Source organism: Acanthopagrus latus, chromosome 24, assembly GCF_904848185.1.
Source record: "Acanthopagrus latus isolate v.2019 chromosome 24, fAcaLat1.1, whole genome shotgun sequence".
NCBI lineage: Eukaryota > Metazoa > Chordata > Actinopteri > Spariformes > Sparidae > Acanthopagrus > Acanthopagrus latus.
This window is the reverse complement of record NC_051062.1, coordinates 7,832,722-7,849,118: the sequence shown is the minus strand read 5'-3', so window position 1 is coordinate 7,849,118 and position 16,397 is coordinate 7,832,722. Positions and strand designations below refer to the sequence as shown.

General features: G+C 41.7%; 3 protein-coding genes across 5 annotated transcripts in view; 1 reads left to right on the top strand and 2 right to left on the bottom strand.

The window, feature by feature from the left end:
- Positions 1-3,726: 3,726 nt before the first annotated feature.
- On the bottom strand, positions 3,727-11,124 carry timmdc1 (translocase of inner mitochondrial membrane domain containing 1). Of its 3 annotated transcripts, XM_037091403.1 has the most exons (9): positions 10,876-11,039; positions 10,518-10,605; positions 8,203-8,561; positions 7,177-7,342; positions 6,954-7,042; positions 6,772-6,839; positions 5,993-6,071; positions 4,438-4,548; positions 3,727-4,266 (listed from the first exon to the last, which is right to left on the bottom strand). In XM_037091403.1, exons 3-9 carry the CDS (start codon positions 8,538-8,540, stop codon positions 4,116-4,118), a joined length of 1,002 nt encoding a protein of 333 aa, XP_036947298.1. In that variant the 5' UTR covers positions 8,541-8,561; positions 10,518-10,605; positions 10,876-11,039; the 3' UTR covers positions 3,727-4,115. The 3 variants fall into 3 exon arrangements, with proteins under 3 accessions (XP_036947298.1, XP_036947299.1, XP_036947297.1); XM_037091404.1 differs by lacking the exons at positions 10,518-10,605; positions 10,876-11,039 and adding an exon at positions 11,046-11,124; XM_037091402.1 differs by lacking the exon at positions 10,518-10,605.
- A 129-nt stretch (positions 11,125-11,253) lies between these two features.
- On the bottom strand, positions 11,254-16,358 carry poglut1 (protein O-glucosyltransferase 1). The gene is made up of 11 exons (XM_037091401.1): positions 16,225-16,358; positions 15,589-15,679; positions 15,311-15,454; positions 14,867-15,002; positions 14,641-14,762; positions 14,415-14,474; positions 14,196-14,295; positions 13,969-14,027; positions 13,711-13,878; positions 13,106-13,162; positions 11,254-13,024 (listed from the first exon to the last, which is right to left on the bottom strand). The coding sequence occupies exons 1-11, from the start codon at positions 16,295-16,297 to the stop codon at positions 12,868-12,870; spliced, it is 1,167 nt and encodes a 388-aa protein (XP_036947296.1). The 5' UTR covers positions 16,298-16,358; the 3' UTR covers positions 11,254-12,867.
- Positions 16,287-16,397, top strand: part of LOC119015433 (calsequestrin-2-like) — an 8,414-nt gene continuing 8,303 nt past the window's right edge. The window contains exon 1 of the mRNA XM_037091399.1: positions 16,287-16,378. The gene's annotated coding sequence lies outside the window, so the exon portion shown is untranslated. The remainder of the gene's footprint in view (positions 16,379-16,397) is intronic.

Here is a 16,397-nt window from a genome sequence, read left to right as displayed (position 1 = left end):
GCACAAGTATGTACTAAGGTTCAATGGGAAACAAGTTTGAAATACATTTAAATGCCAATTCTTTGAGTTAGTTATACTACAATGTTAAACGTTTAATTCAACTTCCATTTGATAGCGCTACTTTAATTCACAAACATGAACACGTTACACATTACAGTGTGTTTACAAGTCCTGAGGAGCATCAATGCATAAGTGAAAATAGTAGTAGGAAGCCTTTTGCTCCACAGGAAACTGCATGTAGTCCTATAATCTGCCTCTAATAATAGCGATGTAACTCAGTTACTAAGTCTGTTGTGAGTAATATAGGCACCAGGTTTTGAAAAACAGAAGATTGCGTGGAATAAAATAAATAAATAAATAATAATAATAAAAAGGTCTCCTTTTCAAAATTAAGATGCCTACAGTACCAACAATGCAACGTAGCCACTGAGTGACATCACTGCAGGTTTATAAGATTATATGCAGCTTCCTCTGTACCATAACATGATTTATGCTCCATCTTTCACATGTGCAGTGGCACTCCCCAGGACCTACACACACACTTGAAGTTGGGGGAGTTTATAGTTAAGTTCTTTTAATACATACTATGATATTTTTTTTGTGTCAGTTAGGTTCTTGTCTGCTAAATAATGAATTCCTCATATAAGACCTGTGTAAAATAAAGACAAATTAAGTTGAATTTGCTTGAAAATGGACTTGTCTATAAGTCATAGGTCATGGTGTCATGACCTACAGTTTACCTTTTTATTCAGGGTCCATGTGTTGTTCCACAGTGCCACCAACAGAGGGAACTAAGAGTCCATTTGTAAATATTAATTCTCTGACAGTAGCTATCCTTTGCCATTGACATTCATCTGTTATTTTTTCTTTAAATGTGCTTATTGTTTCCACTTTGTATTCCTCCTTCTTTCAGTTTTATATACTTGCGTTAACAAATTTTTTATTCTACCTTTTTTACTTATCTGTATTTATACGTATCTGTATTTATTCCTGCTTCAACAACCAACTTTGCCTGCTTGACAAGGTAATCCTTTTTTAGATTCAGCTGTCACAACTCCTCTGAGAACAGCTTCTTTATTGAGTTATAGAAAGAATAAACAATTCTGAGTTTGTAGTATTATCTCATTAATATTGTAAATATCAAAATTCAGAGTTTGAATATCTCCAAAACTACAGTGGGGCAAATAAGTATTTAGTCAACCACCAATTGTGCAACTTCTCCTACTTGAAAAGATGAGAGGCCTGTAATTGTCAACATGGGTAAACCTCAACCATGAGAGACAGAATGTGGGAAAAAAAAAACAGAAAATCACATTGTTTGATTTTTAAAGAATTTATTTCCAAATTAGAGTGGAAAATAAGTATTTGGTCAGCTACAAAGAAGCAAGATTTCTGGCTGTCAAAGAGGTCTAACTTCTTCTAATGAGGTGTGGTGGAAATTTCTGTCAAAGAGTAAAGTCAGATCTGTCTTTTCGGTAAGTTTAATCCAACCATCTGCAGATGGACTCACCACACAGTCAAATTCATGAGCTGAGTGAATGAGCCCCGAGTAAAGGAGTGTTCACAATTTTATACACAGATATCAACAAGGTCAGGGGAAGAGACAAGCACTCTCGGTGCCAGCAGTGATTAAGCTACACACACACACGTACATACGACTATCCCAATCAGACAGGCTTCTCATCGACACAAGACGTAAAGTTAAAACTTCATGACGCATGACCTGGGACTCTGTATGAAGCATAAAATTATCAGACATAAAACATAAGACAAGAAGACGACTTTCTATCTGAGTTTTGGCTGGTTCATGACTCTGTTACAATCATATAGGGCAGAGGTTAGGTGTTCATGCATTTGCATAAGATATCAGTCACATGAAGCAAGTTAGATAAATGTTTTTAAGAAATCATATTCAACAAAATAGTTCAAAAATTCATCAACCCATAATGAAAAGGAATTTTTCCATCACAGAGGTCTAACGAGGCTCCACTCGTTACCTGTATTAATGGCACCTGTTTTAACTCATTATCGGTATAAAAGACACCTGTCCACAACCTCAGTCAGTCACACTCCAAACTCCACTATGGCCAAGACCAAAGAGCTGTCGAAGGACACCAGAGACAAAATTGTAGACCTGCACCAGGCTGGGAAGACTGAATCTGCAATAGGTAAAACGCTTGGTGTAAAGAAATCAACTGTGGGAGCAATTATTGGAAAATGGAAGACATACAAGACCACTGATAATCTCCCTCGATCTGGGGCTCCATGCAAGATCTCACCCCGTGGCGTCAAAATGATAACAAGAACGGTGAGCAAAAATCCCAGAACCACACGGGGGGACCTAGTGAATGACCTGCAGAGAGCTGGGACCACAGTAACAAAGGCTACTATCAGTAACACAATGCGCCGCCAGGGACTCAAATCCTGCACTGCCAGACGTGTCCCCCTGCTGAAGCAGTACACGTCCAGGCCCGTCTGCGGTTCGCTAGAGAGCATTTGGATGATCCAGAAGAGGACTGGGAGAATGTGTTATGGTCAGATGAAACCAAAATAGAACTTTTTGGTAGAAACACAGGTTCTCGTGTTTGGAGTAGAAAGAATACTGAATTGCATCCGAAGAACACCATACCCACTGTGAAGCATGGGGGTGGAAACATCATGCTGTGGGGCTGTTTTTCTGCAAAGGGACCAGGACGACTGATCTGTGTAAAGGAAAGAATGAATGGGGCCATGTATCGAGAGATTTTGAGTGAAACTCTCCTTCCATCAGCAAGGGCATTGAAGATGAGACGTGGCTGGGTCTTTCAGCATGACAATGATCCCAAACACAGCCAGGGCAACAAAGGAGTGGCTTCGTAAGAAGCATTTCAAGGTCCTGGAGTGGCCTAGCCAGTCTCCAGATCTCAACCCCATAGAAAATCTGTGGAGGGAGTTGAAAGTCCGTGTTGCCCAACAACAGCCCCAAAACATCACTGCTCTAGAGGAGATCTGCATGGAGGAATGGGCCAAAATACCAGCAACAGTGTGTGAAAAGCTTGTGAAGAGTTACAGAAAACGTTTGGCCTCCGTTATTGCCAACAAAGGGTACATAACAAAGTATTGAGATGAACTTTTGGTATTGACCAAATACTTATTTTCCACCATGATTTGCAAATAAATTCTTTAAAAATCAAACAATGTTATTTTCTGGGTTTTTTTTTTTTTCCCCACATTCTGTCTCTCATGGTTGAGGTTTACCCATGTTGACAATTACAGGCCTCTCATCTTTTCAAGTGGGAGAAATTGCACAATTGGTGGTTGACTAAATACTTATTTGCCCCACTGTACATACTGCCCTTTTCAGTTTACCTTAAGTTATCGTCACTGACCAAGCTGTGCTTTGGAGCGGAAGTGTTCCTCATATCTATTTCTATTGGCTGTCCGTCAGCATGTCAGCTGTCACTGGTGCATCTTGGGACACAGCTGCTGCTGTGTCACATCTTGTTTACACCAGGGACCAAGGCTATGTTTGACCAAGTTTTTGAAAAGCCCCAGAGGCACAGTCAAAAGCACACAATACGTTACAGACATAAGGAAGACAGAAGCCATTTCATAGCAGAAAGGAAGTGACAATTGTAAGAATTAAGGTGTATGGAACATAATAAGCAAGCATCCGTCGGTACTAAAATAATATACTGAAGACAGGTGAGGTTGTGTCCGTCTGGGTGATGAGCTTCTGCACTTTCATAGTTTTGTAAAGAAATTATGGTTTTATGGGAAATACTTCTTTATTCAGAAGAGTCTTTTTTCTTAGTTGCATCCAACCTATCTCTCTCACTCGCACTCACACACACACACACACATACACACACACACACACTAATGGTTCCTCACAAAGATAAACGTACAGACACACACAAATCCCTGTTGTAGCTGTCCAACTCATGGGCACCTTAACAGCAGTTGCAAAGGTACAACAGTGTCTTTAAATTCTTAAGTGGAGCAGATTCCACACACTTGGAGGAGAAGATGTGTGGAGCCAAAGCAAAGAAGAAGAAGTGACCCATTTGTCCTCCCAGTTGTGTGAAGTCCCACCTCCAACAACTGTAATATATCAGGTAGTAAGGCAGCTACTGTCACTGGGTGCTCGAGTCCTGAGTCACATCATCATTCTTTGGTAAACTGAGCAGTTCTTGGATCCTCTGCATGTCCTTCTGGAGCTCCTCCGGCTGAGAGTTCACATTCAGATCTCCAATCAACTCATCTGTCAGCTGCAGACGAGCTGTCCTAAAGTCATGACAGAAAGGAGATTAACTGGTGAATAAGACGGCAGCTTGATCCTACATGTCATTACATTTTTTAAAATATATATATATATATATATATATATATATATATATATATATATATATATATATATATATATATATATATATATATATATATATATATAATTACCATTCAGCGAGTCTGAGCTGATAGAGTTCCCTGCGCTCTCTCCTCCTCTTCTCTCCGACAGCTTCTCCTGTCAGAGAGTGCATGCTGATGATCAAAGCCCCCGTGGGAATCCTGAAGACAAGATAGTTTATTTCATTAGAAATATGACAAACATATTTAGGAGGATGTTAGATCACTTTTTGGAGCATATTTTATGCCGATCGAGAAGTGCAGAACAAAATTTCATATTTGGCTTCATCTAAATGTGGTGGGGTAAAAATATCAGGGTACTAATGTAGAGCTAATGTTGCTGCATAGCTTCTTAACAGCCTTAACATGAGATGGCATTAAAAAAATTGAAAAAAAAAATCTATCGTAAGTGTATCAAAAATGAAGAAGGTTGAGTATGAAACATAAAACCCTTCCAGACACATCTACACTGGAGAAACTGGGTATGTAATGTTCCTGAGGCACTGGGAGTTCCTCGATGTCATAATCTGATTTGGAATAAACCTAGCCGTCACACTCAGGTTCTGTCAAACTTTAATTGCAGAAACGTTCCAAGCTGTCTGTTATTTTGCACCATTGTAACAAATTAGTGTCCAATTTTCTCTCAGCTGTCTCCTACAAATTCATGCCCCTCTCGCTCTCTCTTAAAACTTCCAGTCGCACCTCCACCACGTGCCTGGATGAGAGGCCGATTCTGGGGTGAGATCTGGAGCGTGATGTACTTTCCGATTAGCTGCCTACTTTCATTTCGTCCCCTTCTGCCCCGACTGCACCTGGCGTAGCTGGGGCAGGGGCTGTTTGCACACATCAAATGCTCCAGGTGGCTGGTCCCTCAGGCAGACAGTGAGAGGGTGAGAAGGAGGAGGGGGAGGAAATACTAGCAGGGAGCCAACACGAGAACAGACCAAGGCTGGGCCAACAGGGAGCCGATGATCACAGAGACAATCCAAACCAGCCCCTCCAGTCTGTTACACCATCAAACACCTCTCACTCAATCTCCATTATACGATCAAATTCAAATGTGCTCTTGGCTCTGTGCACTCAGCTGAAAGTGGCCAGAGAACGAGAGAAAAGTGGGACAGAGAGAGACGAGAGAGTGGAGGAGAGAGAGGAGGGAAGCATAAGTCCAGATCAGACCATGGTAGATGGATATGAGAGGCTGGAATAACAGAGATGGTCAAAATGGAGACGGGCAGCTGCTGCCTTGGCCTGTCTCCTTGCTCTAGTACCCAAAACATGGCCCTCTGCAGTGCACATGAGTCCCTCTGGCACCGTCAACAGAGGTGGGTGTGGGGGTGGGAGGGGGTTCAGCTGGGCGACAGAGGGTTGCTGGGAGGAGCGCAGCTGGCTGCCAGAGTGCTCACTGCTCTCAAGCACACGGGCATGAACATGGACACACACACAAGCGAATATGCATGTTTTAAAAAAAGAGGGGATAAAAAACAGCAGCTTCTGTGGATGTTACTGATGAGATTCACATTAGTTGGTGTAAAAAGTTGATGTGTTGGACTGTCAGGGTGAGGAACTGTTGTGAATAAACACTTGTGGGAACAGAGGCCAAACTTACCCCAGTACTGCACCGATGATTGACCCCGCCACCAGCCCTCGCAGGCCCAGGTTCAGTCTAAAAAGACCTCCAGTCACAGCTGTTCACATGGACAGACACACAGACAAACACCAGAGACTTTTGTCATCATTATTCATCACTCACTGTGCTGGCATGTGTGCTGCATGTGTTAAAACCATTTGTCACCGGGTTAAACGAGGATTATAAAACCTCCACCATGAGTATCAGTACCAAAACACAATCATCAGTTATGCACAATATAAACTCACATTTTCTGGGCAGTAAATTTCTGGAGTACATTTTTTCCAAATCAATTTCTATAGGCATTTCCAGGCCTTTATTTAGACAGCTGCAGCCAAGAGATGGCATGAAATGAGGGGGGAGAGAGAGATGGGAGAGTGACATGCATCTCGGCCTAACATGAACTGGGTTTGTTGTGGTTCATGGCCTTAACCGCTAAGTGACCCAGTTATGTGACCTGCAGGGAAAAATGTGACTATTTTGCTCAAGATAAATATTAGAGGGATCATTTGGTGTCAATGTTGACATAGTCATCCGGATTAAAAAAGCTCTTTCACATATACAAGTTATCTTTTTGCTATTCTGCTTTGAACCCGTTGTTGACTTTGTGTAGAACAGCTCCCAGATGGAAATGTGTTGAAATGTATGAATGTGAAGCCTTGTTGTGACACAGCGAGCAGGCTCAGTTGGCTTTCCCTGGATAAATAAAGGTTTAAAAAATATGTTTGATCAGGCCCCACTGAAGCCATGTGACTCACCTCCAGCTGCAGCGTAATGGCTGAGGGCATACTTGTCTCGGTACACAGAGAACCCTGTGCTGACAGAACTACAGAGGAAAGGTAACACACGAGGGACACGCAGTTAGACTGAAACAAACTGCTCTAGTTTTTACGGCAAGTTAAACACCTTCATGGTACATTTTCTTCATTAGTTTGCTTACTTGAACAAGGTGACAAAAGCAGCCACTCTCCAGCTCCACCTCCATCCGTACCTCACGAAACCACGGATCGCTGCGTTATGGGCCGAGCGCTGATGCAGACACAAAGGACATTATTATTCATATCTTATTGTCACAAATCTACCCCAAATCCTCAACAACAGGATCAATGGAACGTCAACACTCGTGCAGTATAAAGTCCATTCTCTGCCATTCACCCACTCACCACTGCATCCACTTGGCTGGTATACATTTCCGCCTGGCTGATTTGGATGTACCTCTGCCTAGCATGGCGAGCGGCTGGTAGGCCTCCATAGATCATGCCTGCTACTGCAGCAACAACGCCGCTCTTTATCACATTGGTCAGCTCCTCTGGGTACCTCTGTGTCGCACTACAGGGAGACAAAGATGCTTTCTTTTGAGAACCAACTCACCCCTGACTTTAAACCCAGAAGAACTTCTGTTAAGATGTTATAATGTATAGTTTAACAAATGTTAGCCAACAGGTTTGATTCACAACCAAGCAAAATTAAAGGATGGGACATGCAGCAGACATGTTTTAGCATCTCATTATGATAAAGCACATCAACCTGTTCACTACTATATGTGAGTATATGCCAAAGTAGAGAAATAGCTACACAAGAGTTTGTGCATTATGGTACAGAAGTGATTGTCTTTGAAAGAAATTACCACCCTTGTAACTTTTCTTGAACAATCATACATAATAATGACATTTTCACGTTCAATACATTCAAGGCTCGAGTTTTACACTTTACTAACTGTACCTTGTACTTTTTCTATGACACTGTTTATTTACTACTGTGCACATAATGAGTTCTGACATCATTAATTGCATTTCCAGAAGAGGTGAGACTCAAGAAAACAAGACTATTTTTACTAGCACGTGAGAGATAGAAAATAGATTAATCATTTGATCAATAAAATGTCACAAATGTAAAATAAATTACACATGCCTAACTATGGGACAGTTGTGTTGGGAGGGCATAACTTGGAAAAAAAAAAAGAAAAATCTGCCCATCAAACTGTAACAAAACAGTAGTAGCAGTATATTTACTGTTGCTAAGTTAATTGTTAGAGCTCTAGGTTTGACATTGTCCACATCTGCAGCATAAAAAGTATCCCCACACCAAACAAAACAGGAGCAGAAAGGAGAATAAACTACTGGTTTCTGAACAGTAATCGATTTGGCATAAAAGATGGAGAGAAGTCAAAAAGGAAGAGAAATACCAACTCTTTCTCAAAGAGGTCCTTGATGCGATCCCATCCTGTGTCTGGGAATTCTGGCCTGCCCAAGTTGCTTGGCACGGTGCTGGGAGAGAGGATAGGCTCAGGAGCAGGACTGGTGGTGGAGGAGGAGGAGGAGGAGGAGGAAGAAGAGGAGGGCATCTGTGCAGGCTGGGCAGCAGCCACATCAGCTGCGTGGACCCCGGGGAGCACGAAGCAGAAGGAAGGAGGCCTGACGCTCTGGATGAGGCCCTGCAGTAGGCCGGTGCTAAACGCGCCCCGAGGGGCTAAGTCTGCCTGACGTCTCTGCAGGGCGAGGCCCGTTCTGGGCTGCGCTGGATGCATCACGCCTCAACTGGCATTAGGCTGCAGAAACACATGGCCATGGGTTGGGATGTTGCACTCACTGCCTCGACTCAAGCTCCGTCCTCAAAATAAATAGCCTAAAGGCAAATGAAATCCTGGCAGGGCTACATAGACTGTCCAGGTCAGCAGCTGTTAAATTGTGCAGTCCTATCAAAACACACTGGGCACACAAGCAGACTTCCTGGAATAAGATGTCTGTCTTGGCTGTAAAATGCACCATTGAGCTTTCAATGCACTGTTTGGACCCTCAGGTCCTCAGAGCAGGGTGTGATGGCTGGTCCAGGATCAGAGATAAATACACAAGGTCACTTACTCTTTGTTAATTTGTTATTTGAAACTGACACTAAGACTGACAAAAATGTTTGAAGGATTTTAATCAGGTTTCATTAATAGCTGAAGACATCCTGATGTAAGTCCTTACATGTTTATGATGAATGTAGTGTCAAGCTAATAACTGACATTAAACTGAGTGTTATTCTGATACTCATTAAAATACATTACACCAGGGGTCTCAAGCTCGCGGCCCGCGGGCCAACTGCGGCCCGCAGGACGATAGTTTGTGGCCCCCGCCTTCATATGAAAGTTTAATGTTAGTGCGGCCCGCGGGTTTGATATGAATGCTGTCCTGATTTATGCTTCTCTGTATCCGTCGGTATGCAACGACGCAGAGCCCTCTGCGTCATGGCGTACCCTCTCCGACCCCCTCTCTGTCAGCTTACGAGCACCTCCCCAAACAACAGAGAGCTCACGGAGACCGCATCGCTCTGATTGGTCCGCTAGAGTTACCTCATTTCCGGCCGTATTCCTTCCACAACAATAACGTCGCCACTCGTCTCCTCTTTAGTTCTCGTCTCAATATTTACAATAAAAATGTCGATCAGTTCAGTTCCAACAAATGTCTTCTCCGTGTCTCCATTGTTCGTTGTTGGTAGAGGAACGAGGCCGGGCCGTAAATAAACTAGTTGATAATCCTAACGGAAAGATACATATCACCCTCTATTGTTAGCGCTAGCTCCATGCTAGCCACGAGCCGAACTTTATTAATAACTTTTAATTTATTTAATTTAATGTTAAACTATATTCAACATTGTTGGGCACCACAAACACTTCGTGTTTCCATGGTTTCTGACCTTCAACCAATCACAAACTGTGCCGTGCTTGACGTCATATGCAAGCGCAGGACCCCAAGCCGATCTGGCGCCGGCGGAAATAACACACATTGCAGAAATGACGTTCTCCGTGTGTCGGCTAAACACTGAAACTGAAACGTCAACGCGACAGTGACACCAAGTGGAATTATATGTTCCATTGTTGTTCAGAAAGTTAAAGGTTAAAGAACTGTTAATACAGACATTTGAATCTGAATAATAATAATTAGATTTCTCTAGTCAGCAACTATATGTTTCTTAAGTCTTCTATATCTGCTGTATTATTATTATTATTATTATCTTATACATATTATTATTATTATTATTATTATTATTATTATTATTATATTTAATATATAAATATATAATAATGACACCATATATCAAAATTTTAATATGACATAAAAAATTTTCTTCATGTCATAAGACATGACATTTTACGAATACGACATTTTATTTATTTATCACTGATTGATTTATTTATTTTCTTTTTAATTCTTCATTTGTTTATTTTTTTTCATCTTATTTTGTGTTAAAAATAAAAATAAAGACATTTGAGAACATTGGAATGTTTTTATCAGGGCTTTTCTTGTGGAAAACCTGATGCGGCCCAGCCTCACACAGACTCTGCCTCCAGTGGCCCCCAGGTAAATTGAGTTTGAGACCCCTGCATTACACTGATGGTTTATTCCTGCAAGTCAAGCTAGCTTATCATGCTAGCATGGTTTTATTTGGGCTCTTTTAAGCATTCTTTAAATACCGGCATCACCTTATAAAACACGTTTATTAAGAATAATAAATAAGTCACCTGTAGCCCTGCTAATGTCTTCAAAAGGTGTCCTGCAATGCGTCAGTTCACCTGTTGACCTCTCCTCAATCAGCTGGATGCGGTGCACCTGTGTCAGTTCAGTGAACTGAGTAGTGAGCTAAATTAAGCTAAGCTAAACTCTCACCACGTTTACGTGTCCGTGACAAATACACCTAATTTCTCTACATGAAACGTCAGATTATGGTTTGAATTGCATTGATCTGTCTACATACTTTAGCTGACAATAAACAACAGGACAATGTATGTTTCATGTGTCTGTCCGACAATGGGAGCATTAGCATTGACACTTAGCATGCTATCTATTAGCCGGTCATATCACAGGGAAAAGGCAGCTTACCAGCGCGCCGAGCTGAATTCGTCATCAGTGAACAGTTTCTTTAACAAAGCGCTACAATCTCTGTTAATGCATATTAACTGTAGTTACTGTCAATATTTCTGTTTTCAATTATTGCCCCTTTCCTGCCTGTTTCTCAGCGGTGACTTTCTGATTGTTTAACGGGTTCTGACCTTTGACCTCGGCCAGAGCATGGAGAAAACAGCGCCGCCTGTCGGTGGAGGACCGAGCTTACACTGCATGTGCATGGTGCTAGTGAGAGAGAGAGAGGGAGAAAGAAATAATTATATTCTATCAGTATTGTTAGTTATGTTTGGCTTATTACAGATTATAAATTGTAACAAAAGCACAGACGAAGTCATCACAGAAGAAAAACTCATCTCTAAGATGACTTAAGAACTTTTTATTGGCATTAGAAAAGAAATGCTGCACAAGCTGCGACAACAACCTGGATGTCAAATGTTGATGAGGCACACGATCACAGCTTTTTGGTCAAATCACCATACTAATGGACCAGTTCTTAATAACACTGTAAAAAACACACATCAGTGAGAATCGGCTTGTTTACAATCCAATGTGAATACTACAACATATTCAACATTCTCCTGTATCAACTATACATCATCATCATAAAAAAGTAAAAACAGTTAACATGAGTGTTTCTTGGAAACTCCACACGTAAAAGTAAAACTAATTACTCTAAAGTGATTATTGCTTTATGTTGGCACTTACTGTGTAATTAAATGTTGACTGTGAATAATGTTTTTTGTGTTATTTAAATTGTGGCAGAATCACAGATATGTTGCTGTAATGACACATGGTTATGGTCTGCTGGAGTTAGCTCAGTTGCCCAGTAGAGGGCAGTGTTGCAAAGCTGATGGCCTGTTAAAGTTTGAACCTACCTAGTAAATTCAAAATTAATGACACTCACCATCAACAGATCAACCAAGTAAATGTCCCTTTATGTATTAAACATGTTACATTATGGCATCTGCACGTGTAATTATTATTGCTAGAACCGTTGTGGATATTTAAGCAGCTTACGAAATTCAACATCGTGCTCTGCTGTGCCTTGATTCAAGTATTTATGGATGTGCAATATTGTCTTTTGATTTTGTTGAAAGGTCTGCAGTAAATTAAAAGAAAAAAAAAAAAAGGTCAGAGGTTCAATTCAGCTTTTTCTTGAGCAAGGCAGTGAGCTGAACACTCAGTCTCAGGTTGACGTTCAGAAACAAAATTGAAAACATTAAAATAAAATCCAAGAGGACCGATTTTCATCTTAAGTCTTAAAACTGCATGTTCAAGCACTACTCAAGCTTTTTAATGTGCCACTTCACTAAAGTTGGTGGATTCATAAGAGACAGATTTAAAAAAGAACAGTCAAAATTAAAGTACCAGAGTACGAAATATCCCGACTTTTAGTCCTTTGTATGCATCAAAGGCCGAAAACACTGGATCCTACACTTCCCACAGCGCAACTTGGCAAATGGATGACTTCCTGCCATTTCTTTCAAGCCCCACGCCCTTTCAGCCCAAACAGATGCAACCCTGATGACATCGCTATGACATCACCAGGGTTATTTATTAAAAGTCTAAAAACGCAGCTCATGCGGACGATGCTTTGCTGGTGAGTTATTTTTAAAAGGCATCCCAATTAATTGAACTGGAAAGAGATGAAGAATTGGCACCTAGTGGCACCCGAAGGTGTGGAAGCATTCACAGTCAACACACTAAACTAAAAGAAAAAAAAACGAAGAGAAGCTCCATGCCCTGCAAGTCCTGTAAGACACACGTCCAATGTTGCTTGTGAGGAAATCATATGTTGCTGTGCAGTGATTACATTCATTATCTGGAATTTACCTTCACTACAGCTGCCCTGGAACCTCATTTATAAAACTACATGTTTGCATACGTCCAAATGAGGAAATGAATCATAACGGCAAAAAAAAAAAAAAATCTGATTTATAAATGAGGCCCCTGGTCTTGCAGAGTCTCCTATAGCTCTGTCTTGCTGGCTCTGTGAACAATCTGGTTGTAGTTGTTCTTTAGCTTGGCTTCGTAGGTGAGAAGGCGGCTGAACTCTGTGAGGAGTCTCTCCCAGTAGCAGGAAACATCTTGCATCCGCAGGTGGTTGAGGATGAATTCATTACCCCTTTGTGGACGGGAAACTGGAAGTCAGACAAACTTGCCCGTATACATTAAAATTAAATGTTCTGATGATTTGATCCATTACCTTCTGGCAATCTCCTGTGCGATGGCGTCATTCTCCTTGACAAACTGTAGTAGTTCTCTGAGGAAACACGACATACAAACATTTAGAATATATACAAAGAAGATTATTATGCATTTAGGAACATCTGAGGTCTCCTACAACAGGGACGATATTTACTAAGGATTTGTAACCCCTTTAAAGGCTCTCAACAGCAAAATTGTGTTAAAAGATAAGTAAAATTAAAGAAAACTGGTACCATGTTCTTATTTAGAGCCACAAAATGTCGGACAAGGGAATAGGAATCCATTTAAAATAGCTGCTACGTCTGATTCATCTCTGCTGACTCACCACGGTTTCAGAGGAAACTGGCTTTGAATTCTAATGAGTAAAAACAGGTCAAACCTGAGAATCAAATGACTTGAAATGGAGTCTGGTGGCTTTAGTGCAAACACAAACCGAAGGGATCTTGTTCTTTGACAGAAAATCTAATCTAATGAGCTGGGCTCACTGACATCTGTGCTCTTAGATTCCGATTCTTAAATCTATTGCCAAATATTCTGATGGCAATTTGTGTGAAACCTTCAGAGGTAAACATAATCAGTAAAATCAGAAACATGCTGTATTACCTGACATCAGAGAGATCCTGCTTGACTGGGATGTAGTGCACCCAGGGCTTGAGCTGAGGGTAAAAAAACTCCTGCCATTCATCGCCCACATGGAACACCAGGGAGCCACAGAGAAAGAGGTGTTTGAAGCGGAAACTGGCAGCCACACCGCGGAAGTTGAATAAATATCTGCAATCAAACAACAACGGTGAGGAGTGAGTGGTAAAATCGCTCTAAAATGAGTTTTATCATTTTGTCCTTGATCCAAATTTAGCTTACTTGTACTTGCAGTGATTGACAAGTGGAATTTCTTTGGCCGGCGGTCTCCCGAGTGTGTCCTTAAAAGAGGAAGTAAAAACACAGACAGGGAGTCAGACAGATGAGAGTGTTTCAACCTGTACTGAGGCTATGACCCTCAACCAATTATTACAGAAGGCACGGTTAAATAAAAGGCACAGTGTGACTATATCACAATATCATTCTGGCGTGGCTTCAGTGTGACCAACCCTCTCAGATTTCCAGGCCTGGTTCTTTGTGTACTCTGCATCCACTAGGTCTGGAGCTTCTCTTGACAGAACAATCAGAGGGTCACGCTCGGGACTGGTTCTGTCAAACAAACACAAAAGAGAATGAGAAAAAGCAGCTCAGAAACTTGCAGATGGAAAACAGGGTACAGTTTGACATGTGGGTATGCAACAAGAAGATGACCAACACATGCGACTGACCTGGAGCCTCTAAAGAATCCTCTGGACTCCTTCTTCTTCCATGGCCACTGTGCCGCAGACCTGCCACAACACATTTTACAGATAAGTCACTGAAATTAAAATACATCCCATTTATCGGAGCAGAAAGAGTCACATCTGAGAAGATTAGTTCCTTCAAAGTTCTACTTTAGGTTTATAATTTCAGCAACAGTAAATACACAATAATGGATCTTTGATGGGAACTTACTTTTTAAGGTCATCCCTCATCAAATCCCATCGTCCCAGTCCAGTGGGGTATATCGGCCACACAGCAGGCCCACCCTCCCAAAACGTCCACGCTGGGTACATGATGTCCTGGTAGTCTGCTGTCTGCTCGAATTAAACACACAAATGTCAAAAACATTTTAAGTGTATTCAATAAGCATCCATGTGGCTTTTTTAAGTGTGTGTAAAACTAATGACTAAAGTCTGACCTTACTGAAAGAGAAGACTGGCAGCGTCGGCTGCACCCAGCTGGGGACTTGAGGGTAATCCCTGACATTTACAACCATCTCCAAGTCAGGCAACCTGTCGATCACCTCCAGGATGAAATGCTCCACCCCGCTGCACCTGAAAACAGGAAACAGATAAAGATTATGAGCGAGGATGCACGTGTGAATCATTTGCGGAAGTCTACTGAGCAGCTGTGACACAAAGCTGGAATATACAAACCATGACAGGAACAGGACTCTACAAATGTGTTTCTCTGTATTCATAAATTGCAATCGTTATTTAAAGATGATCAAATGAGAGATCAGCGCCTCGTAACATTTTGTTACTTCGACTCCTCTCTCATCGAGTCTTTTCCAACGCAAGGAGAGGTGGCGAGGAAAGGGATTAAGAAGAGGGGTCGCTCGTTTTCAGTCTGCTCTCCTTACCTGGCCGGAAACATACAGTTGTGCTCCCTGTACAACTTGTGTCCAATGATCTGGTAATGGGTGCCCACTCCTCTTTCAAGGGTCGCAGCCATGACATCTTCGGAGATTTTCCCTCTAAACGGCTGCAAGTCATGTTGTAGGACACTGAGGCAGAAATGAGGAGCACCAGAGAGAAAAATGAGTCAAACCTTCACAGCGGTTAATGCAGCAGTAACTACTTATCTGACGGGTATGATACAATAAAACAAAGCACAGACATATTTGCATCACACATTCACCTTAGATGGCAGCTGCAGTTTGCAGCATTGCATGGGGTGTAACTTTTAACAGCATCCGAAATCTGGTCTTTAAATGTCTTCCACTGATTCCCTACAAATGATAGAAGATAGTGTCAGAACAGATTTACAGGATACAATCTCCCAATGGGATCATGAGACTGATGCATCCCCTGTAAACAAAGGGTCAGGGTCTGCAATGAGGCTGCCCCTAAACAAGACTGCTGGCTCAGCAAGGACCTCAAGTGTGCTGCACATTACAGATAATGCCTTTTGTTAACATCGCACGACTTTAAAATTATAAACGCAGCATCCACTAGTTACACTCCATGATGAATAACTCAACATAGTAGAAATACGCCGAAACACTTGTGGCGTCACTCCAAGAACATCTGTGAGCGCTAACTTAGCCTTTTTCAAACCTGTTTCCAAAACCGCACCCAGCCTCAATGAGTTGAACAGCCAATTTATAAGCTGTATATTACGATGTTGCTGTGAGCAAAAGTGCTACAATTCAACCGCTATTCACATAAACCTCTAAGTTAGCGCTGTTAGCTTAGTTGGGTTAGCTCCTTGGCGGCGAAGTCTTACTGCCACTTTGAAAATGGCTTCATTTGAATTTGTTTCAAAACATCTCACCTGACGCGGAGACCAGACACAAATAACACACTTGCAACAGTATTAAAAACCTCCACAGACAAAAGCGCTCCATTTTTCTCTCTATCCTCCAGCTTTGTCTGAGAGAACGAGGAGATCTGTGATCTGCTACTTCTGGCTGAAGGCGAACATTACGGTAATGCGCAGCATGATAT

Coding starts and splice junctions, on each gene's coding strand:
- poglut1 (XM_037091401.1), bottom strand. CDS start 16,297: ATGGAGCGCTTTTGTCTGTGGAGGTTTTTAATACTGTTGCAAGTGTGT. Junction 15,455..15,588: donor AACTGCAGCTGCCATCTAAG/GTGAATGTGTGA, acceptor TTTCTGCCTCAG/TGTCCTACAACATGACTTGC. Junction 14,028..14,195: donor AGGCCTGGAAATCTGAGAGG/GTTGGTCACACT, acceptor TCCTCTTTTAAG/GACACACTCGGGAGACCGCC.
- timmdc1 (XM_037091404.1), bottom strand. CDS start 8,540: ATGCATCCAGCGCAGCCCAGAACGGGCCTCGCCCTGCAGAGACGTCAG. Junction 7,043..7,176: donor CCAGCCAAGTGGATGCAGTG/GTGAGTGGGTGA, acceptor TGTCTGCATCAG/CGCTCGGCCCATAACGCAGC. Junction 4,549..5,992: donor ATCATCGGTGCAGTACTGGG/GTAAGTTTGGCC, acceptor TCTTGTCTTCAG/GATTCCCACGGGGGCTTTGA.